Here is a 25,821-nt window from a genome sequence, read left to right as displayed (position 1 = left end):
GAAAATTCGGACATAATCAACTGCAGTATTTATTTACTCGTATCCATACAGAACAGTGCAGGTGTATTAGAATTATAAATCTAAAATAAATACAATTCTATGAAATATAAAAATTAACAATTGTGATTCTTTTATAGTTTTGCAGTAATAATTTCCAAAAAACATAAAATGTCAGCAATATTAGGCATTTAGTAATTTTATTTGTTATTTATTATATTAATACTTTTAATATAATAAGATCTTCTATGTTGTAATGTAACGATTTATATGGTAACATAAATATATAATAACAATTATAAAATATAATATTCTTGTTAAAGGCTGTTGTAATAATTTTATATGTAAAATAAAATGAAAGAATAACAATTGTATATTGTTGCTTATAGTTTTTAAAATATTTATGAAGTACCTTTTTAATATTTGGTTACTTATGTAAATGTATAACATGTGAATTTACAAACTTATGTATCCCCCTACTGTTATTATATCTTATATTTCATAACATTGTACAAGTGTTCATTATTTGTTCACAGTTTTTAACAAAATGTTGGTATTATAATATTTAATAATTGATGTGTAGAAGGAACAATAATAATACTTTGCATTATGAATCCACTATAAACTTTGAAGTACGAATTTAAAAATTTTAATAGTTCTTGAAAGTTAAAATTTTTACTTTATAATAGGTCAAGGTAAAAAGGTAAGATACATTTCGAATAAAAAAAAAGCATTTGGAAGTATCTATAAATACTTTTTAAAAGTATCTTTTACAAAACTGCAGTTGTACCTATAGATGTAATGAGCTATTAAGTTTAATAAGAAAATATTTTTAAACAAAAAGACTCTTATGTCAACAAGTACTATGAATTTACATGTAACGTAAAAAGTCTAAAGCAGAGTATTTATGTGAATGAGGTCATTGGAAAATACTTAGAACGAACCAGGACATAAAATGTGTGAAAAGATCTTTTAGGTCTTTAATATACTGAATACTGAAATAAACATCGCATTTTTGTATTTTTTAACTCTAAATTAATTACAAATAATGCGTATAATATATGTTATTAGAGTCTAACAACCAAATGGCTAAAATACATTTTATAATGTTTTATTCTTGTAATAATTATTTCCAATAAATATCATGTTTATTTTTAATTTTTGGATTTTGTGACAAAATTACTCTTGAGTCTTGACCGATTTGTCCTGATTCTCGGAGTATACTGTATTTAGCAATATATATATAAAGTATATGATATTTCAATTAAACTAAAATTTTATTTTAGTGCTTCAACTATACTAAAAATTCAATTTGATTAAAAACGAAAAATACTCTTCACTGTAGGTATGGACCATTTCTTTTTTTTTCACTGACCTTGGTATAACAAAAACATGCTCACATAAAAATAAAACAAGAATTTAATAATACTATAATACATAATATTATATCATATATAATATAACAACATGACATGCATACATACAATATATTATATATTATATATTGTATTATCATTATAACGTTAACCACTGTATTAGAGAAGGTGATGCTGGCGAAAGGTGCGTGAAATTCGTTTAACGGAGGGGCGGAGGAGAAATGCAATATAGTACATAAGTAGAGGAGCAACAGCAGTTTGATATACAGAAATGGTGCTTGTAGTGGTAGTGGTATATAATATGGTCATTGGTCGTAAAAGACTTAGAAGGAAATTAATCGGACGCACTGTATCACGCTCACGCTCAAAGCGAGCATCAACGATTGTAGATCTCGACGGTTTGGATCATATTATTTAGTTTTTTTTTTTTTTGCATTTACACTTTACGATGAACTACGCAAGTATGGTATTTGCGGTAATCGTGACGACGCTCTCACTGGCCGGGTCAGGCCATGGAATGGCGTACACCGTGTTCCAGGCGGTGGTCGAGTACTACCGAATGTTGGGACCGGAACCCAAAAATGCCGTGCCGGACGCGGGTTTCGTGAGGCGGCAGTACGACTTCGTGGTGGTGGGCGCTGGTTCCGGTGGGTCGGTGGTGGCCAACCGGTTGACTGAAGTGGCTGGTTGGACGGTGCTGCTGATCGAAGCCGGTGGAGAGGAGAATGCCATGACAGACGTTCCACTGCTAGTCAGCTACCTGATCGGTACCGGATACGACTGGGGCTACCGAACCGAACCACAGGAGGGCATATGTGGGGCGATGATAGACCGGAAATGTATGTGGCCTAGGGGAAAGGTGATGGGTGGTACCAGCGTTATCAACTACATGGTGTACACACGTGGCATGCCGGATGATTACGACAACTGGGCCAGACTGGGAAACGATGGCTGGAGTTATGCGGACGTGCTACCGTACTTCAAGAAATCGGAGGACGTCAGACAAAGTCCACTGACAAAGTCACCGTACCACGGCCGCGGTGGGTACCTCAAAGTGGAGGAACCTACGTGGAAGACAAAATTAGGCCCAGTATTCCTGCGTGCCGGTCAGGAGTTGGGCTACGAAGTGCCGGCCGACCACAATGGGCCGCGGCCGTCGGGTTTCTCGTATATATTGGCAACGACGGACCACGGCACTCGGTGCAGTGCGGCCAAGGCGTTCCTACGTCCAGTCCGGAATAGGCCAAACTTGACAGTTACAAAACGTTCTCTGGTAACCAAGGTACTAATAGACCCACACACTAAACGTGCCACTGGCGTAAAATTCGTGAAAAATGGACAGACCCTAGTGGTGCACGCGCGCAAGGAGGTAATACTGAGCGCGGGTGCACTCAACACGCCGCAGTTACTGATGTTGTCGGGTATAGGGCCAGCCGATCATCTGGCTGAGGTCGGCGTGCCCGTCGTCAAGGATCTCAAAGTTGGTTATAATCTACAGGACCATGTATCCATGGCCGGGCTAGTGTTCCTGGTCAACCAGTCGGTGACCATTGTCGAGAGCCGGTACTGGAACCCCAAATACCTAGTCCATTACGCAGTTACCAGCCAGGGTCCGTTCACCATACCGGGGGGTGCAGAGGCGGTGGCTTTCACGGCAACGCGGCATGCTACCAACGGATCTGTGGCGCCCGACATGGAACTGGTGTTCGGTCCAGGAGCCTTGACCGGTGACACGGGTGGGTCGTTGCGCCGTTTGCTAGGCATGAACGACACTTTTTACGATCAGGTATACGGCAAGTTCCGAGAACACGACGCTTGGGGTTTGGTGCCGATTCTGCTTCGGCCTTTGAGTCGAGGACGCGTCAAGCTGAGGTCCGCCAATCCTTTCCATGCACCACTGTTTTACGCTGGCTACCTGACGGACAAGCGAGATAGAGAAACTCTTATCGAAGGCATAAAGCAGGTAATTATTGTAATCATTATTATTATTGAGGTGAGTAAATTTATTATGACCATTATAACTTAAACAAAATAAATAAGTAGTGGACGAGAATAATAATATATTATGTGAATATAGGTACCTAATATAACAAAAGTCCAACAAAACTGATAGTGATAAATGTGTTTGTTTTAAATACTATCTAAATTAAAATCCTGATTCAATTCGTATGTTTATAAATGGTCTACCTTGAATCTAACAGGGATAGAAAAATATGTATTTTAGTAGTACATGTGATTGGCGACGTTTATCTATTCGTTTATTTAGTTAATGTCATAGTTTATTACGAATGTATGTAAATACTAAATGTATAATAATATTTGCATATCATCGAATTTTATTTGTATCATAATGTTATGTGTGTTCTAACCAAACCTAAACTATAAGACCCAAGGCTAGTTTATATTTTTTAGTATTTCTGTCGTAACAAAAATGTATTCGAAATGTTCCAGTTGCGAAGTAAAAAATAAAAATATTATTTATTATTCGTTGTTTTTGTATGCTGAATATTATAGTATAATATATTTGTTATTTATATTATTTATTAAACTATAGTTTTTGGTCGTATATTTGAATACCAACAAGTATATTATACAGGACATGTGTAAATGTGTAATAATACCTACTATTACGCACTACGTAGTCGTTCTTTCGATCAATTTGAACTGTTTATAATATTCATTATTCGAGAGTATAGGTATATTGAACGCATATGTAAAATAATTTCAACAATCAAGGTCAATAGCATCAATACGAACATGCATTAAATTTATATAGGGCGTTTATGTAATATTTTCAAATACCGAGGCTTGTTTTATTATCAATACATACATATTAAATATATACGAGTTACTTAGTCACATGTAATAAAATAACGATTTTGATTCTCGATACCAGTATACTCAATACTGGCTTTTTTCTTTCAAAAGCATAGTAATTTTTCATGAATGAATAATGTATTTACCAGAAAACGAACGAATTTTAAGTTTGGATTGCCAGATCTCGATTTTCACCGCGTTGTCTGGTAGACTATTGGACGTCTAACACTAAATCCGTTTGTGTTTAATAACGTGTAACAATATAACACAACTTCATGTTTTTCTTCGTTTGGACAAATATTATTTTCTGGAATCCGTGACATCAAATAAATAAACGAAGCGATTGCACTGATATCGGATTCGTAAGTACCACGCACGTACTTTGTGGATGTGATGCACATGATAAGACTTTTTTTATTCGCTTCGCTGCGTGAGTCGCGTTTGCGGCGTAATATTAGTGTAGTGTTATTGCATTTGCGACCGTTTTCTCTATTTTTGAAAACACGCGTACTCATACGTCAAATCATCCGCCCGATAATCGCAATCGAGCAAGCCACCAATGCACTGCAATAAAAATAACAACAACAGCAACAGTAACTTGTTCTCCACGGGTAATAATAATATTAATATAATGTTTACACCGCGTGGCGTTACGAAACGTTTTCGCGCCGCGGTAACCGGTTATTATGTATTACCAAAATTATTATTATTATAACCGGCTGTCGACGAACTACCGCAGTGTTATTATTATATTTCATTTGTTTAAGATCTGATATCACTTATCGAGACACTGTAACAGAAAAACAAACGATAACCGCGATATTATTTATCATCCCGTCCACTACACCTGCGGTATACACCTGGCTTTTGGTCGGACCTTGACGCGCCCACAGCTGATATGCGCGCGAAACTCTCGCGACCTGGTGGCCTTGTACTAGTTTTTTGCTCATCTGGTCAGCATGATGCATGAAGATCGTCATAGAAGATAGAAATAGCTGCTGCAGAAACATCGATCGACCGGCACGTCGTCGCGCAGTGGTTTATGCCGTCCGTTGTTTTTCAATTCTTCGTTGTGCGAATTTTCTTATACTATTTTACTAGTCTGTATTCGATACACGTTGCACACCCTCGGAAAGGTTCTCCTCGGTGACAGACACTAGAGTTTTTTTGTTTAATACAATATTATATATTTATTTGCGATCAAATTATATTCATCTAAATAGTCACAATTCTTGGGGTGTCTAAAAACACTGATCAATATTTTCGGACACAGCTTTTCGCATATCCAAATTTTGAACCCTATTATTAATTTAACATTGTTTAAGTCCAATAACATCAAATTTAAAAAAAGTAGGTAATCTATTTCCGGACATGAAACTAAGAATATAGACATAGCTAAATGATGCTGTGAAACATCATGTCTCACATGGTTTAAATGTGAATCTAACATAATCATAATATCATCGATGAACTAATATTATCAGGGTCAGTATTGAACGAAAAATAGCGTCAAACATGACTTAATCTTTTAATTTTATTTGATAATGATTTAATTAATGTATAACACTAAAAATTATGTATATAATAAAGTCTTTTGTATTTACGACTTGTTCAAACAAAACTCTGCTAATTACAATCGAATCGCAGTATTTTAGTTAGCATTCATTCGTTCGTTAATCATTAATTTAGCTCTAGTTCATTGATGGTTTTTTTTAGATTCTACAAGTTATATTTTTTTAATGTTTAGTAATATTTTCTATTCAATATCTAATATTTTTTATTTATTTAAAACATTATATAGTGAAAACATCTATAACTTTTAAGAAACATATTTTTTGCAATATTTATGTACTAAAAAGTGTATATTATATATTCATTTTGTTATAAAAACATTCTTGTGGATTACGAATTCCATCTTAAGCATTGCATCACTTTTACTTTAGTTCAGTGTAACACATTCGTTATGGCCACGTGTTCAGTAATATTATACATAAATACACCATAACCTGATAACCATCATTTACCGTCTCAGCCTATATTATATGATAAAAAGTTAATAGGTATATTTAATATTCATAATTTACTTTAGAACTAGGAGGAAATTACTTGGGTAGTTATATAAATACATAATGACATGTATTACAACGCTTGAACAACATATTTTATACTTACAAAATAGCAAATAGGCGTTAATAATTTAATATAATATAGGTAAACTATAAATTATATAGGCACCAACAAATAAAAAATTTAAAATATGAATATTATAAAAACATTATAAATTTATAATTTTAGTATTAAAAGTTATAATAATACAATTGGATATTATACAGGATGTAACAGAAAAAACTGACCAAAACAGATTATGCTAATTAAACGTATGATAAAAATTGTTCATATTATATGATAAGTAAATAATTTAAGCAATATAATAATGTCAACAAATTCTCAAAAATTATATTTTTTTCAAAGTTATTACGTTCCAAGTTCCAAAATAATTAAGCCAAAAAAATATTGAATTTTAAAAAAATTCTAAAATATAAACTACATGACTTAGATAAATCTTTTTATAATAAAAAATTTTCTTGAATTTATCCAGAAATTTGTTTATTAAATTAAAATTTTTTTACTTTCAATACTAAAAATTAAACATAAAAAAAAATATTATACATATTTTAGCGCTAGGATCACTTAATGAACAATAAATAATTAAATAAAAATATTAATTTGAACAAAAGTTATTCCAAAAGTCAGTTCTATCTGTTGCAAATTGTATATATATCATGTTTATTTTTCTATTTCTTTTTTAATAATGTGTCAGTATTATTTAAAGTTTGTTAATATATAAGTATATATAGTATAAAATAATATTCCACATTGGTATAAATTCCACAGACATTTTTCTAGATGATTATAATATTAAATATTATGCATATTATCAAAAAAAGCAAATAGTGATAAACCAAATGACCTATAAGATTAAACAAACATTTAACAAACTTACAAATTTGAATTCGTTTACAAGTTCATGGAATTAGACGATAACAAATATATTAGCGCAGTTATACAGAGACATAATGCATTAGAGCAGCGTTTCCCAAACTTTTTCTCTGCCGGACCCCTTAGAAAACATAAAAATGATCACGAACTAATCTTAAAAAAATGATTAATCTTAATTGCATTTCAACGATAACTATTAACTATTGTACTAATGTAACAATGTATTAATTATCCAGTATTTTCTATGTAATACGAATATAACATCAGTATTTTCGTTTTATAGATAGGTACTTTGTGTATTTTTAATTTACATTCGCGGACCCCCTCCGGCATACGTACGGACCCCCAGGGGTCCGCGGACCATAGTTTGAGAAACAATGCAATAGAATATATTATATTTACTAGTTTACCTGCACAAATGCTAGCAATAACACTGTAGTATATAGACCTTATTACAAGTATAAGACAGTAGACTTAACTACCTATTATATTTTGTAATTTGTATTAATTGTTTAGTTTTCTGTAATGTGTATTTATATACTGCTGTCAAATTGTATATTGATCTGTTTAATCGTAGATAGTTCTATAATAACAGCTAGGCCCTATTCGTTAAAAATTTAAAGCATCTGCTATATTAATACTATATGTTATATATATACCTTTTTAAAAACTTAGTAAATGACAATGCAACTCACTTTAAATGTACCTATTAAGTAAAATTTATCTCAAAATTTCACGACTAAAGTTACGCTTCTATTTATAACCTTTTCTGGGCCATGTTTAAACAATATTGTCGATTGACACTTTTCAGGGTTAAAGTGTAACTCTGATTTGAATATAGTTTTTGTTTGATTGCATTTGACCATTCCTAAATGTTCAATAAGTGATTATTTAAATTAAGTGGTTTTAAATAATATTACGTATGTAGGTGTGAAATTAATATGGGTGAACAAATATAAGAATAAAAAGTACTGCCTTCAGCTGCAGAGCTGTCATTTTGTGAATAAGTTGCTTTAATTGACATGGTTACTCTTTTCACAGGCCATCGCAGTGAGCGAGACTCCAGCATTCCAAAAATATGGGTCCAGACTGCTGCCGATTCCGTTCCCCGGCTGCGAACATGAGACGTTTAAGTCGGATGCATATTGGATGTGCGCCACCGGATTGGTGTCCACCAACTTGCATCACCAGTCGGGCACCTGCAAGATGGGACCAGATACGGATCCGGATGCGGTAGTGGACGCAAAGCTCAGAGTGCGTGGCGTCAAAGGCCTCCGAGTGGTCGACACTTCCATTATGCCCGTCATACCGGCCGGGCACACCAACGCGATGGCTTTTATGATAGGCGAGAAAGCGTCCGACATGATCAAAGAAAACTGGCTGAAATAGTGAAATAACAGTATAATACACGTTAACGAATAACGATATAAATGCAACACGTCTATATAAAACCATCCATCCATACAATAATATAATAATTCAAAGAGTAGTCCGACCCAGAGACCGGAGTACCTAAGCACATTATTATTGGATTGTGGTGGCCATCGTCATAAAAAATCGTTGAGAGCGAGGAATTTAATTTTTTTGACTAGAATTCAGAATTTTAATAAGCAACGAGGAAGCGATTTCAAATCATGAATGCGTACGCGAACATCCTATATAGGCACCTAAAAAGTTGAAAGGTATAAAAAGTAGTGATTATATAATATGAAAAATTAACAAAATATTGTTTTTACATTATAATCTGATATACCTAATTTTTTAAATATTATGATCTCATACTATCAGCATTATTATTATTATTATTATTATTATTATTATTATTATTATTATTGTCTCTCGACTCTCAATCAATATGATGTCTATTACTGCTGTTTAAATTTCTTAAATTAATAATTCAATTAAAGAAACGCTAAATCGATCAATTACTCGTAAATAGTTGTCAAATTATTCATGTTGTATCACATAATATGTGAAATTGCATGTTTACAAAATGTAATATGTTTAAATATAATATTATTTAATATTAAAAATATTAAATTATAATATCGTATAATGCAATTTAACCGAAATTGTAATTACAATAATAGAATAATATTATAGTTGCTGGGCGTGGCGCGGTTGCTGCAATAATTATTCACACAACGTGATTGAGTGTACGCTCCGCCATGCAGCTAATACCAGCTCCCGGATGGGTAACTACCCGGGGTTCTTAGTGGCAAAAATCTTACACATATACACGTGTTTAAAACCGACCTAATTAGAATAACCACCCAAGGGCCTATGTTTCCGTGGGTCAATTAATAAATAGAATATATAAAAAAATAAAAAAATAAATATTATAATAATAAAACTTCGTCAACCAAACTATTGTCTATTGGTTTGATTATTTAATATAGTTAATAGAATATTTAATTATAATATTATAATTTTATTTATTTAGATAAACACCATAGATTGCTTTGGTACAGCATACTACCTATGTATATAATAATATATGACATACGTTATATACTTATATAATATTAACTTATAATAAGATTTGTTAAATTACAATTAAGAAGTTATAATATATAAGAATTTATATAACCGTTAACTCATAAATATACGGTGGATATTTACAAATTAAAGAGATCAATTCCCGATAAATTGCCCATTCTTAAAATTCTTTCAAAGAGATTATTATATACATAATTAGTATGGTGGGCACTGGATTTTAATGTAGAATTTAGAGCAATTTTGAGAGTATAAAATTGAGGAACATTTAAATAAATACGTTTTAAGAGAGAACAACATGTAATTTTATCATTAATATATTTAGAAAGAAAGAAAATATCAGCTTTTTTACGACGAATAGATAATGGACTGAGATTAAGGATATTTTAAATATCATTTATATCATTGTCATTTTCATTGTTTAATATTTTTTTTAAACAAATTAGTCTCAAAAATCTGCTTTGGATCCTTTTGATTTTTTCAATATAGCATGTCGAAAATGGGCACCATACAATAAATCCATACTACAATATTGATCGGACCAGGGAACAGAAAAGGGTGTTAAGACAATAAATATCAGTAAAAAATTAAATAAATATAAATAAAAATCCAAGATTTTTTAGAGCTTTTAAACAAATTTGGTCAATGTGAGTGGGTAATAATAAATCAGATTGCAAATAAATACCAAGATCACGAATAGTACGTAGTAACATAAGGTAGTATAACATCATTAATTGAATAATTAAAGTTGATTTTATTTTTTGTGCGATAAAACGTAATTTTTGAACATTTAGAGACATTGAGCTTTAATTTATTTACAATACACCAATCAAGAAGTCTATTTAGGTCTTCTTGTAGAGTCAAACAATCATTTATACAGGCTATATTATGATAAAGTTTCAAGTCATCAGTAAAGAGTTTAAATTGACAAGATTTGTAACATGTATCGATATCGAATAAAAATATTAAAAATAGCCAAGAGGTAAATGTCCACCTTGAGGGACACCAAAACTTACATTTCATTCAGATGATATATAACTATTTACTTTAACTTGTTGATGACGATTAACTAGATATAGATCAGATAGATAGATTCAAACCATTTTAATAAGTTGCCAAAATATAAAACCTAATCTCAATACATTATGTTTTTGTTGATATGTTCATGGATATAACATTTAACTTGGTAATTATAAAATTTGGTAAATATTACTTGGTAAATAAATAATGTAAATAATAATTAGCTTAAAATGTGTATAATGATTTTTATATATCTATATGTGAATTAATTATTACTTAGCACTTTCTAAAAAAGTTATGACTGTTTAAATTAAAAAATTAAAAAGTAAAACAAAAATCTGAAACGATAAAATACTCGTAGGTATATTTATATATTCTTATCCTACTTTTTTTAGATTCCAATTCCTCTAAAACTTTATTGATTCGTCGTAAATATTAAAATAGAATACATACATATGTAAATACCTATCTAGTATATGATATATTCATTGATATGAGCATTATGAGCATATTACAATATATATAGCCAAGGGGTCTACGAACTTTTTATTGAAGGTCCGAGGGCCACATAAAATATCAAAAGCTCTTATTGGGTCAAAAGTGTATAAACAAGTCATATAGTTTTATTTTTATTTTATAGAGATAAATATGTTTATAGATATTTAAAAAAATAGTTCTATAGTAATATACTTAAATATAATTTGTAATATAATAATAATACAGGTGATAATATTGACACGTATACGCGATAACGATTTTGGATATTACTACACACATTTTTAGATTATTTCATAGACTTGATATTAATGGACGTAACCAGGACCGCATGAGCGTATTTTTAATGTTAAATTTTGGTTTGACATAAGGTGGTAATTTGGTCTTGAGTGCCACCTAAGTCAAAATTAATACCCTAACAAATTGCTTTAAAATTTAGATTCCATTAAGTCATAAAAAACCTCGGAGTTAAAATGTTTAGTTGCACCGATGGTTATATCATATTATATTATATCAGTGTACATAACTCAAATAAATGTTATTGTTTGTGTAAAAATGATTACTGATTAGTGTTTATTAGAAATCAATACTATCTTAGTAAGTAATGTATAGCTAGCTTAGGGAAGTCTGGTTTTTATGTATTATTACCATAAAATATATGATTATAGCTATTATTAACTTACCTATAAGTAATTAATGTCGTTTACCACCTAGTTGCACTATTGCACTAAGGGCGCACTGAGTGCCATTTGCGTGTTCCATCTACCACTTCGTGTTTGCACAATTACAGTGTAATGTGTTTCATATTGAAAATCTGCACGAGTGTTTTACACTCGGTGCGGAACTGGCGCACGAGCTTTTTGAGACGGTTTTTGTTAACAGTTGTCATCACTACTGATGAAATATAAAAATTAAAAACTTGAAATCGTTAATTTATTGTACATTATACAATTCTACTAGTCATTGTTTTATAGGGGTAGGTGGTATACTGTATAGCACCTACTTTTTTTTATAGAATTTAGAGCAAAGAAAACTGAAAAGCGAAAAAAATAGCCAACATAATTGAAAAACGAAAATATGTTTTGCAATTTGCATAAAATATAATTGTTATCATTAATTATGAGTGTACCAAGATAATAATTTTTCGTGCTCCATATCTAGTAGTAAAATGTTGGTGCTTGTGATAACACCGAAAAACTCGCACAGTGACAGTGGAAACTGACACAGTGTGAGTTCGACAAGGTGGAAAACACTATTAATTTATAAGTAATTGAATCATCACTTAAATATGGTTGGTCAGTTTAAAAAAAAAAAAATAGTCATGGAGTAATATGACATACAAATCCACCGTAATTATCACGAACTAATAGCGTTTTCCACCATACCGCACTATTGACTGGTGCAAGTGTAGATGAAACATAAAATCTATACTTATCACTGATATATATATAAAGGTAATAAAATATTGAATGGGTATTGTAGTACTTATCATTGCACTGGGTGCAAAAAACTGGCGTAGTGCATTGAGGTGAAACATAAAAAACTCCACTCAGTGCACATTAACCTTGCCGATTAAAACATACAAATATGCACTGGCGCAGTCAGTGCAGTGTAGTGGAAAACGCTATAAGTTCGTAGTCATTATGCTACTGTAATGATAACAGTAATGGTACATTATACAACTTGACAACGTTATGTATCAGTGGTTTATTCAAGCCCGAAGTCAAGGAATTCCACTTTCTGGTCCTATTATTACGACCAAGGCAGGTGAAATGAATAAAAAACTAGATGGCGATCCAAACTTTAAAGCAAGCACGGGATGGCTTGATAAGTTTAAAAGAAAATTTCCGTTAACCGTCTATTCGATTAACCGTCATAGCCCCGGTCCCGACAGTGACGGTTAATCGAAGTTCTACTGTACATAGATACGTATATAGCTAATGCGCATGTGCGATGTAATCTGTATTTGGTGCTTCTTGGGATCATATCGTCAACATGACATGTAAGTATGTAACTACCACGGTTTAAGATATCTTAAACCGTGGTAACTACTACTATGTGTTATGCCATTATTTTAATATCTATAGATTATTTACTATCTTTTGGAACAAATGATAACTTTCTCGTGGTTTGCATTTTACCCGTGGTCTGTAGTTTGAAGACGCCTGTTATTAAAATCTACCCAACATTTGGAGTTTCAGACACTCTCAAAACACTGTAGGTATAGTATTCATGTAATATGATTATATGGAAAATGTTGTTGTTTTAAAATAATATGATGTAAAACTCAGATATTTTTCTATATTTTTTTATATCTTTCTATTGTTTAATTGTTTGATATATTGATGCACAATGAGCGATGATCTAAATATCATGTCCCTTAAATTAACCGTGTCCAAGTTCCCAATATTATAGTCAACTATTTCAAATATATGCAAATATATAAATTCAGCATTATACTTGTGTTGACTGGAGACAGTAGCACTACCTACATCACAAAAATATCTTCAAAATGTTGGTACTTCACTCCCGGTATTTGTCTTATAACGACTTTGCTAACCTAAAAATATGTACGTTGAAAATTATTTTCCTCGCATTACACATTTATATATTAACTATTTATAATATAGTAAATTTTATATCATATTATTTTACAACTTAATATAAATGATGCATGTGCAATATTAATTTGTAGTTGTTTGAGATTTGAGTAAAAACCATACAATTTTAAAAAATGCATACAATAATAAGTTTTAATTTTCCTGCAGATAAATATATCCCAAATGCATAAAAACATAAAAACACTATAATTTAATAAGTAATGAATATAAATCAAATATATAATCATTGAAAATTGGAGTTGTATTAATTACTATCTAATAATTGGTATTTGTAAATAACCTTTACAACTTAAGTTAATTAAATAATCTGATTTTTCAAAAAACTCACCTCATATTTTTGTTAATTGGTGATATTTTATGTTTATCCAAACATTACATTGTTTTCCCAACCCAACCTACACATCACTACATCAGTCATTACTAGACTGTTATAGAACAGACTCGTGTTATCCAGATTTACATTATAGTGAACCATAAAATATTACACAAGACCTGCAGGACCGGATTTTGGAGGAACCCCTTGGGTAACAGAGCCTTCAAAAAATATTTATACACTTCGGCCACCGCTTTTGCTTTCAAAAAATGGAATGCCTAAATTTAAAAAGTTAATCCATAAAAAAATTCAAAAAATAATAAAGTTTTTTGAACATAGTGTAAGGGTTTTCTACAAAAAGATTAAAAAAATAAGTCACCAGAAACTTCAATGTACTATACGATTGTCTATTATCTATAATATATTATTGTTAAGCAACTATACATTAAGTTCTATAAGAAAAAAAAATTTAAAAAATAATCGAAGAATACACCTAGTTCTCCGTATTACAAAATCGTACCCTGCAGTATATAGTAAAACTATATTAAACATGTAGTATAGAGTTTAAACGGTAAATTTATTAGTCCAATAATAAATATGTATAGTTAGGTTAGGTTAGGTTAGGTTATATGAAATTTCACATTAACTATTAGAGTCATAATTATATAATTGTACATCGAGAAAAGCCTTTAGTAATTAATTATTTGGCCCCATTCAAAAATATGAATAAAAACCTCAAATCTAATGAAAGTTAGAAATAATTTTAATTTATGAAGCAAGTTAAGCGTTTAGAGGAAAACGGTGGTACAAGTTTTAACTGTTTATAGTTAAATTTTTTCTATTCTTTAAATATGAAATTCCTAGCCTACTATAATAATAGTTAAAAGTTAAATATATTAATATAATGATATATCAATATATTATAATAAAAGTAATAAATAATAATTTAATATGTAAGGTTTATTAAACAATATAAATAATACCTATATGATAGTGTAAAATATATTATCTAATTCAGACATAAATATAATAACTTAATCTAGGGGTGGAGTGGCCGAGCGGTCTAAGGTTGCGACGCACGCTGTCGCCGGTTCGAATCTCGGTCACGGGCGGCATCGCTCTTTGGGCATTTCGCGATGTCTGGAGAGAGAGAGAGGCCGCCGGCCCCCCAACCGGGCATGGCAGAAACCTACGGGTGCCCATTCAAAATTCTGCCAAAAAAAAACCCACGAGTACCTTCCCCTACAGTTCCCCAGGCTAATGACCTCAGTTGTCGAAACCCTAACCATAAAAAAAAAAACTTAATCGTATTCTTTGTTACAAACTTAAGCGTAATTATAGTTATTATAATTAAGGTTTTTATGAGTAAAACGTAAAATAAATATATGAAGACTGGGTAAAAAATATATAATTCAAATTGAATAATTTCTTCGCCGTTGCTATATAGCGATTAGCGAATTAGCCACCCTTTTCCTATAAGTTATAAGTTATAAGCCATAGGTCCATATGGGCTCTTTATCATTTTATCACCCACCTTTAATCATAACGGTTTTTTGGTGTCATTTATTTTTATTTTTATGAATCTTTTCTTTGATCTTCATTCTAAGTATAAAGATTGCCTGTAGTCATTTGTAATATACAAAGATAATAGAGTTCATAAGCATCGAATAATAAATTTAAAATAATTTCTTGCATTTTATTATTATGTTTTATGTATCTACTTTAGATATATAATATAAATACTGATACGTTATTATTTTCACGTTTACAATTAATTCAGTTTTTTTTTGTATGTAAAAAAAGTTATTAACAAAATCATTTATCATGAAAATGAATAAATTCTAGTTTTATCGTATTTAAATGCAACTCAAAACGCAGGTCGACAAAATATTATAATACATTTTAATTAAGTCATAAATCATAACTCAGTTGCAATATTGTAAGGATGTTAGCATAAATATTATACGCATTGCAAATGTTTATATAGGTCCATTATAATTGTTTCACATCATTGGGTTAATAAATAGGTAATAGCAAGTGGTTAAGGTTATAGGCGCCACTCTTTACATGGATTTGTTATTATATAATATTATTGGCGTTGTGTACTCTTCAAGTCTTGACCTAACTATTGGTAAATATTAAGACCACATAAGACAAACGAAACCGATGTTTCGTAAGATGTAATATAACGTATAAATATTGTATTATTAATTACAGAAGTATTCCATCAGGTCAGAACTTGATTCCTTTTATACTTTTATTTATGGTTCCAGGTTGTAATATATATACATACAATATAATTTGTCAATTGCAGTATTCGTATAGTGTGTATTATGTTAAAGGCATGAAGTGAAACTAGATTAATTAATTAAAACCACTCGACAACAGTTTTTACGATAAATAATACCATCACTAATACTGATTATATAATTTAGAACAATAAATTATAATAAATTTTTAATCACGCGTGATTTTTTTTTTTTTTTAATTTAAACTTTGTATGATAACTATAATAACAATATAAGTTTCAACTAAAACCTATAAATTAATAGCAAGGTTCTTAATGATGTTTGTGTTCATCTTTAATTATTAAGTGTATGATATAAACTCATGTTTTATACAGTTCTTAGATTTACGTTTATCAAACTAAATAAAACCTAAATAATATTAATTAATTAATATCATTAATATGTATGCTCACTAAATAGGTATGCCGACAGAATTTATCATTTGACTCATTATTAATATTCTCTTATTAATAAATAATAATATAATTATTGCTATATTTCTATAATATGTATAACTATTAAATATTAGTTTTTTATTAATACAAGTATACCATGTACATTGATCATAAAAAAGTAAATAGTTTTTGAGTACATATTGTTTCTCAATAAAAATTCTGATACATAAAATGTTCTTCAAATTATTTTATATGAATAATAAATAATACATAAAATACATAATATATGACACTTAAAAAAAAAATAGAGTTATATTATGTAAAAATTAAATTGATATATTAAGCAATAAGTTTACATTTAATGAATGACGTATTCTATAGTCTATACATAGGGCAGTAATTTAGTATTATAATATTATTTAAAAAAAAATTTAAATCTTATATACGTAAGTAGTAATAACTCAGTATAAAAGCCATGTAAGCTATTTATTGATTATTAATTCAAATTTATTTTGTATACAATAGTTTATTTTTGAAAATTTACGTTTAATTATAACTTATAATAACTAATATTAGTAATAATCATACCTAATTATTATTTTTTATCACCATTTTTATAATTCACGATTTATAATTTGTATGACTTATTTAAAAAACCATCGCACAAAGAGTAAAAACTTATATGGATATACTTAGGTATATTAGGTATATAGATTAAATTCTTAAAAGTAGCAATTGATAAATAAGTCAACTATAGTAGTATTGTTGTCATCGTGACTTAAATTCCATAATTAATGGAATGGATCAAGCTCTATCACATAGGTACCATACAACATAATACAATAATATACTTTGGCACTTTGCTCGTTTAATTCGTTTGAAATGTATGTTATTAATAAATTAATAACTTACTATCAATTACATAATATTATGTTGTATAAATAATTGCATAAACGTAGATATTTTTGTGTAAAAATATTATTGATTACATTTCATTTGGGTTCGAGATGATGTAAGACAGCATAACAATAACCGTGTGCATATTGAGTGCTCTCAGCATGTGTCCTTAAAAATGCACAATGCTATAGGTAATGTATTATATGGTACCTACTACGATTCATAAGAAACCAAATAACAAAATAAAAAGATTATTAGATATTGTTTTGATTTAAACAATGACATGGTTTAAGATAGGGATATCCGACATATCAAATAGATGGTTCTAGCAGGTATATAGATATAAAATGAACACATGTGAATTTCAAAGAAAGCGTTATTTTATACAGATAATTATAATTTTATATTTTAATATACAACGGTAACATATTATATAAAAACATATTAATATTATAGTAATCAATAATACTGATTAACACTTAGTACTTAATGACTTGGTGAAATAATAATATACTATCATCTATTATACACTATAAATTGTTCTCCTTGTTTTGAAAACAAGAGACCGGAATGACTATGTTTTGCTTACATAACGTCATATATAAGTATAAGTAACTATATGGCATATGTACAATTTTAGAAATTTGAACATTGAACGTGCACATAATGTTTAATATAGCTATAGTTTAGTATATTTTTTTTGTTTTATCTGAACAATAATTATATTAAAAATCAAGCCTAATACTTATTATTATTATATTTATTCATTTGATATCAATGAAAAATACAGCATATGTATAGCCGTATAGGTACTGATGTACTACATGTTACCAAGTTACCATATTACTATTATTCAAAACCTTACTATACTGTAATCTGTTCCTGAGTAATCTTAAAAATCAGTGGTTGGTAACTAACCTCGATTTGGAAGAAAAGGTAACAATTTCTCTTCTACCAACTATTTATTTATTTATCCGTGTGGGCGCGTGTGGCAAGTTATAGGCTTATTCAAATATTAAATACATCTAACTAATAAACAACTATACCTACTCGTTCATAAGTCATTTAATACTTTTATACATTGAAATACTCCAAAGAACATTCTATTTCAATATATGTAATCAAAAAGTCCATTGTCATATAAAATAGGAAAAAAATACAACCATAAAATAGTTTAAGCAATATAATACATTTTTTGAAATTCTATTTTATAACAACTATAAAAAAGATCCTTAGAAACGTTGATAATTTTGAAATAATTAGCGTCATTCGTTAAGCAAAACCCGTTTATACAGTATAAAATTTGTAAATTTTAGTATTCAAATTATGAGTTCTTCGTAAATCAAAAATGTATGCATCGTAAATTTATACTTAAACAAAAAAATTAAATGGGCTGCAAGCCCATAATTAAATAATAGTTGCATCTGCGCACGTAAAATATACAAATAAATGTAACCTATACTAGAATTACTTATTAAAAATATTACTGATGGGATTAAAAGTTGTAGTGGACAAAGTAGTTGAACGGCATGGACGCATGGTTATTACTTAATACGCTATGTTGAAATATAACAAAACGTAAAAAATACAAAAATACAAAACTGATTTACTAACGCTAATATTATTATGTTTCTCACTCTGTGTAAATATTTAGGTCGAAAGTGATAATCCGTTAAATTATTGTTTTTATAGAGCATCATATTCTAATAATCAAATTAACGTTTAAATATGTTATTTATTAGTAACAAATTATGTTTGATTAATGCTACGCTATTAATTATTTGTGTATAGCATTTTCTTTAATAATATCTATAAGATTAAAAAGACCGGAGGATATTATGCATTTTAAAATATTATGAGTTTGCTTATACCTACATTTTTTGTAGTACTTATTAATCCCGTTTTATTTTCCCTTGCAATTTGTTCTTATTATCATCGGTACCTATGCATTTTACTATATTTTTGGGGTAAGACAAGGCCTGGGTCGATCAATAGCGGCGCTCCTGGTAAAATAAAAATTTGCACGCCCTCCCTAGATTTTAAAATTTAATTATATCAAATTTTGCGCCCCCATTTCTACTCCATATTTTGCGCCCTCCCTGCCCTCTCTGGCCTGGCCCTGGGTAAGACAAAATCACCTGAAAATCTAAAAATGAAACGTAACTTGGAAGTATAAGTATTATAAAATACAAAATGTCATACTAATTGTTTTACAAGCTGAAATAAAACTACTACATCCGCCTAATACCTAAATATCTATTAAGAGTATCTACCTAATATATATTTTTGAGTTGTTGAGAAATTTAATATGTGTTTATTTGTATCAAAGACATAACCTAACATAATATAGTATAATATATACGATGCGATTCCTGTAGTTATAATTTTAGTTATAAATATTTTACTTGAATTAATTTTTATATGACAAATTTATATTTTACACAAATTAACTATTGTTGATCATCTAGTTATAACTAATCCATATCGTTTTTGATTAATTTCAATGATATTTCAAAGACAATAATATTTTTCAATGCATGAAAGTGTTATCAATATTGAATATTGCAGTGTTGGGATTAGATTAGTACTTTTTTATCTAGATAAAGATAAAGATAACAGGGCAAAAATTTATCTTGATAAAGATAAAAGATAACACAATTTAAATTTATCTAGATAAAGATGAAAGATAAATACATTATTATCTAGATAACAAGAAAGATAAATTTAATTTTTTTAACACATTGAAATCCAAAACATTTTAAGAGTACACCTTTGATACTACTTAGTACTTCAATAATATATAAACATCATCGGCTATATGAGTAAATTAATGTTAGCAGTAGACATTATTATTAATAAATAACTAAGGTATAACTACTGAAAAAAACATTTTTTAAATCAAAATCAAGAAAAAACTACACATTTTACACGATTCGTAATAATGTAATGTAGATATATTTGACCACAGTGTCCGGGCCCCTAATGAAAATATCAATAATAAAAAATAATACCTGTATAATAAATAACATTATTATGAACATATTTTTTTTTTTTTTACTGAGATGACTCGTCAATTCAAATTTAAAGTATTGGCTAGTTAAAATACAAATAAATTGACAATCAAAATGTGTATTATATTTTTTTGTATAGAGATGAATTTATCTAGATGAATGATTTTTTTATCTTATATAATTATTTAGATATAATTCAAATATTTATCTAGATAAGATAAAAGATAACTAAATAATTATCTAGATAAATTTATTTAGATATGTCTCAACACTGGAATATTGTCTATTGACTATAACTGCAATAAGTAAAGCAAAAAGATTATTAAATAAAGTTGATGATATATTTTTTGATATATACATTTTCTTTGAAATAACTGCCAAAAACATAATTGATGGGACTTGACATTGACCAACTTGAAGTACCTTTTTAAAAAAAATATCAATCATTTGCAATGCCTTAAATTATAATGCAAATATTATATATGCGATGGTTAGAAATGTGATACATCAGCATAGTATAATCGATTATACGATTGAATTTATATCATAAATTGTAATTCAAAAATACGTTCAATCGTTTGGAATTTAATTATTTTTGATATTCATGCAACAATTTGACAGTTTATTTTTAAGTCCATGAGAATTTCACGAATCTTTTATTAATGGTAAACTGCATAAGGAAAATTGTATTTCTTAATAAATTTGATATCCAAACACACATTGCACAATCAACATTATACAAAACAAAAACGACCGTTAAAAATCCATTTATTTTTTGAATAACTTACATTCGTAAGTAGTAGTTTGTAGTTTGTTTTTGTTTTTGAAACAATAAGCTCTAAAGACTACATAAATATTCAATAGGTTTAAATAAATAACAACATTTTAACTCACAAATGTTCTAACCTTTAGTAAAATATAACAATTCCATTACGCAATAAACCTTTATAGTTCATAACTCATAAGACATAACTATAAATTATAATATAGTATCAGTACAAAACAAGTATTAATAATGCGGGAAATTTTAAAATTAACAGAGTAGATAAAAATGGTTAAACAGATTTCCATTGTCAAAAATTAAAAAAAAAAGCGGGTATCTATAATAACTCAATAGTCGATAACAATTAGATTAAATATATTATTTCGTTAGCCAGTTGTAAATGGTTATTGCAGTTTATCATTTATTTTATGGTTATTTGTGGTACAATAACTTAGCAATATAGTGTGCACAATGCTCAGGAGATATGAGAAATATTGTAAAAATTGAATCTGTTCGGTAGGCATTGTGCACTTGAGTATATTGGCTACGCATTTCTTTCAATTACGTGTCTCAGGTCTCGGGTATTATTCTTGTTCGAATATTTTAATAACACTACGCTTTTTGTTCAAGACATTTATATTATTTTAAACTCGAATGCGTAGGTATATTGGTATATAAATTATAAAGTTACTACCTAGGTTATAATATAAAATCTATAAAACTCGGGTTATGATTCCAATTATATTATTACCATTATAATATCCACGATATAACTTTATTATAACCATTATTTAATTACATCTATTTGGTATAATTGATGATGGCTTAACGTGTTCAGCTTATTGCAGTCTGGTAAAATTCATTTTGTGGAATGTGATAGTATTTGTTCAGCAGACAACGACTAGATATTTAAGCACTGGAATTTAAATCAAGAGAGTCATTCATTTGTGCTATAAGAAAAAAAATAGACACAAGATATTATAATATTTCTTGAGTAGGAAAGTTTTAAATAATATTTAACGAATTATTCTCAATGTTACTTGATTTGTTCTGGTACAATTTTGGTACGAGGTAAACAGACAATTGGGAGATAATTAATTCTACTCGGATAACATAAAACATTCACTTGACTACATCCATTTAAGCGATAGTCACACATTTAACAATAGCCTAATATTTTGTTTCCAGTCTCTATAATTTTAATTTTGATATAGGTCAAACTTGGATATAATATTCACTAAGAAATGCACTATAGTTTTATTTTTTATTTTTTTATCTTACAAATACAATATTTCAAATAAAGTTATTTCTATTTAACTGTTTGAATACTATTATACAAATTTATAATGCTTATATTATTTAATCTTATAAATTTCCACCAATTTAAATTTGTAATTTACATATTCAATTTTTGATTCGAATAAAGTGGTCCATCTTCAAACCTTGAAAACTTGGAATAGTTACAACACATTTTTGACCCATAGTACAAATACTGTAATATATTATGTTATTTCAATGCCATTTGAAAGCAAATTATGAGATGTATTATATACGTGTTATTGTGTTTACGTAAATCATTTGTTCTTCTCATCCAAAATTGATTATAAATTTGCTTATTATATCACAGACATGTTCTTACAGTTATTTACAACTTTTATGATATTTAGATTAAATTAAATTAAATCATTTTATACTGTACACCTAGGTACTATATACTCAACACTCAATGGCTGCTGTAGTATTTAAGTATAACATAAGGTTATATTTAAAATTATTACTTTATAATAATAGATAATTATTAAAATTATATTATTATTGTACTTAGAGTATTTTTTTATGTTTGCGATCCAACAATTAACCCATACATAATTTAATTAAGTAAATGATTCATTGAAAGATAAAGCTAAAAAAATTATTTATGAAACACCATTCCTATTCCAAAATGTATTTCTTTATAGCGTTTCATAATATTATATCGTTTACAATGATACTACAATATTTTTCAGTTAATAACTGAATGTTATGAGCACTTAAACTAATATTTAATATTTTGGTAATCAAAATTTTAAATTGCCTAGTTTTTAATAATGAAATTTATAATAATATATTTTAGTATTTACATATTACACGCTGTATATTTTTAGGATATTTATTGATAAGTTTAACGCTGTGACGCGTTTACCCTACGCGAAGAGTTTAGAATATATTTGGTATACGTGACTACAATACGATTATCTCCTACCTATAATTACTAATTACTTCAAGTAATTTACTTCAACGCCAGTTTAAAATAAAATGGAAAGCCAAATATTTATTTTGATAAATGCATTAAGTAAATGCAAATTTAAGTAGGTACTCCAATCATGTTTTATAGCAATGCAAGAACAATAATTATTTTTTTAACTAAAAAACAATTAGAGTAATATTCATAAACTTTGCGGTTTAGAAATATTAAAAGTTACCTTTGATTAAAATATTATTACTGTATAAGAATAATAGGTAAATAATTAAATACTTTTATTTTAGAAGTTATATATAATAATAGTGTTGTTTATTTTTCATGTCAAATGATGATTATTATTTTATTGAAAAATAATTTTTTTGATAAATTAAGTTAAGTTTAGTCTCTAAGATTTTCCATCCAATTTCTAGATTTAATTTTCCTTCCTCCAAATTGTAAACCTTTAAGTACGTTACTGATGGCAAATAATATCTTCAGTTCATGACTGCATCGTGTCCATTTTTTATCTGTTGAGTGCAAGTCTTAACGTGCTTTTTATGTTGTTACAAGCTTATGACTTTATATTATTTAATGATAATATTAAAGAAGATTAAAAAAAGTTCATTTTAAAAATGCTGGTATTTTCTTTTTTTAAAAGTCTTATGGTAAATTTAATATTTTAATCGGCAGTTGGTATTTAGTCTTCACTTGTGATGTTTTCATCTCAATGCCTTGATTACAAAATCCTTTGTCATTATACGAATATACATATAATTTACCATAAGACTTAAAAGTAAGAAAATACCAGCATTTTTAAAATAAATTTTTTTTTCTTATTATTATCATTAAATAATATAAATAATAAGCTTGAAATGCTTAGTTTATAGCATATAGTTTTAGACAAAAATTGCTGATTTGTGTTTCTTTTATCATATAAAAACGTAATCATATGCATTTATTTGATTCGTACAACCTTAAGATATATTTGAAAGAATTTGTTTTATTGGATAAACTTAAATAATATTTCTATTTTAGTTATAGCTGAAGAACACGTACGTAATCAAAAGGGTGAGGCCAAATTCTTAATTTAATTATATATTTTACGCAGCTATTATGAATATATTTTTTTAGTGCTCAATTTGATGAAGTTTACCCAACTTGGCTTGTAGATAACTATAAGAATTATTCGCGCATAATCTTGGATGAGTTATTTTTTTATATTGTAAACAATGTAAACAAACTTTACATAATATTATACTTTCTAAGTAACTATATGCTGTAAGTTAAAGATCGTTGATATAACTTCTTTTAATTTGTGCATTTTTGTGATTAATTTAAACAATTGAAAAAAAAAATCATAAAAATAGTTATCGGTTGGTGTAACAATAATGTTTTCACGGTAACTGTTTTGATTATCTACACATTTTATCTAAGTATTTGTTAAAAGATTATTGAACGGAGTAAAAATATTGTTCGTTGATCGATTGTCAATCCGCGGCGCATTAAAACATGCTTTACGATTAAGTCTGCAAATTATCTGTATACCTATCTATTTAAGCATAGTGCGTTGCGTACCTAATAAAACATTTAATGTTTATAATATGTATTATATAGAATCGATGCTTAAGATAAGTAACTTTTGTACATTATAATAATATTGTGAAGCTCAGTCTTCATGAACGCAAATCGATGAATCGAAACATTTCTTCACACGTACGTAGGTTAAAAATGCGAAATATCGTCATTCGTTATCAGCATTGTTCGATGTCACACCTAGATACTAATCTATACTTTTAACATTATTATATTAATTCTATCGATCTACAAACGGAGAAATCATCGCATTAACGTATTTAAAGTACAGCGTAATCAGCGTATAATTGCATTATAATTAGAAATATCTCGTTTAGGCCCATTGTGTTGAGCGAAAGCATTTCAAGGGAACCGTAAGTGGCCGCGGGGGAGGGGGCACGAACGGAATGTTTTAATGACCGGCGCTACTTATGGAGTGGTAGTAAAAACTATTGCAATACTATGGTATAGTTGTATACATTTCGGAGGACCTTGAAAACTCGGTGCGGCATGTGTGTGCTCGGGAATGAACCCGATCG

At 28.7% G+C, this 25,821-nt stretch overlaps 1 protein-coding gene across 1 annotated transcript; it reads left to right on the top strand.

The window, feature by feature from the left end:
* Nucleotides 1-1,656: 1,656 nt before the first annotated feature.
* Nucleotides 1,657-9,126, top strand: LOC107167992 (glucose dehydrogenase [FAD, quinone]-like). Its single transcript, XM_015517240.2, has 2 exons — nucleotides 1,657-3,336; nucleotides 8,232-9,126. Exons 1-2 carry the CDS (start codon nucleotides 1,822-1,824, stop codon nucleotides 8,577-8,579), a joined length of 1,863 nt encoding a protein of 620 aa, XP_015372726.1. The 5' UTR covers nucleotides 1,657-1,821; the 3' UTR covers nucleotides 8,580-9,126.
* The last annotated feature ends 16,695 nt before the right edge of the window (nucleotides 9,127-25,821 follow it).

This window comes from Diuraphis noxia, unplaced genomic scaffold, assembly GCF_037042655.1.
Source record: "Diuraphis noxia isolate RWA-SAM2 unplaced genomic scaffold, SU_Dnox_SAM2 contig0004, whole genome shotgun sequence".
Taxonomy (NCBI): domain Eukaryota; kingdom Metazoa; phylum Arthropoda; class Insecta; order Hemiptera; family Aphididae; genus Diuraphis; species Diuraphis noxia.
This window is presented reverse-complemented; position numbering and strand designations above follow the sequence as displayed.

Bases quoted from the DNA above. Each gene is read 5' to 3' on its own strand.
- LOC107167992 (XM_015517240.2), top strand. From the start codon at position 1,822: ATGAACTACGCAAGTATGGTATTTGCGGTAATCGTGACGACGCTCTCA. The intron at 3,337-8,231 runs GTAATTATTGTA...CTCTTTTCACAG, and splicing joins TTATCGAAGGCATAAAGCAG to GCCATCGCAGTGAGCGAGAC.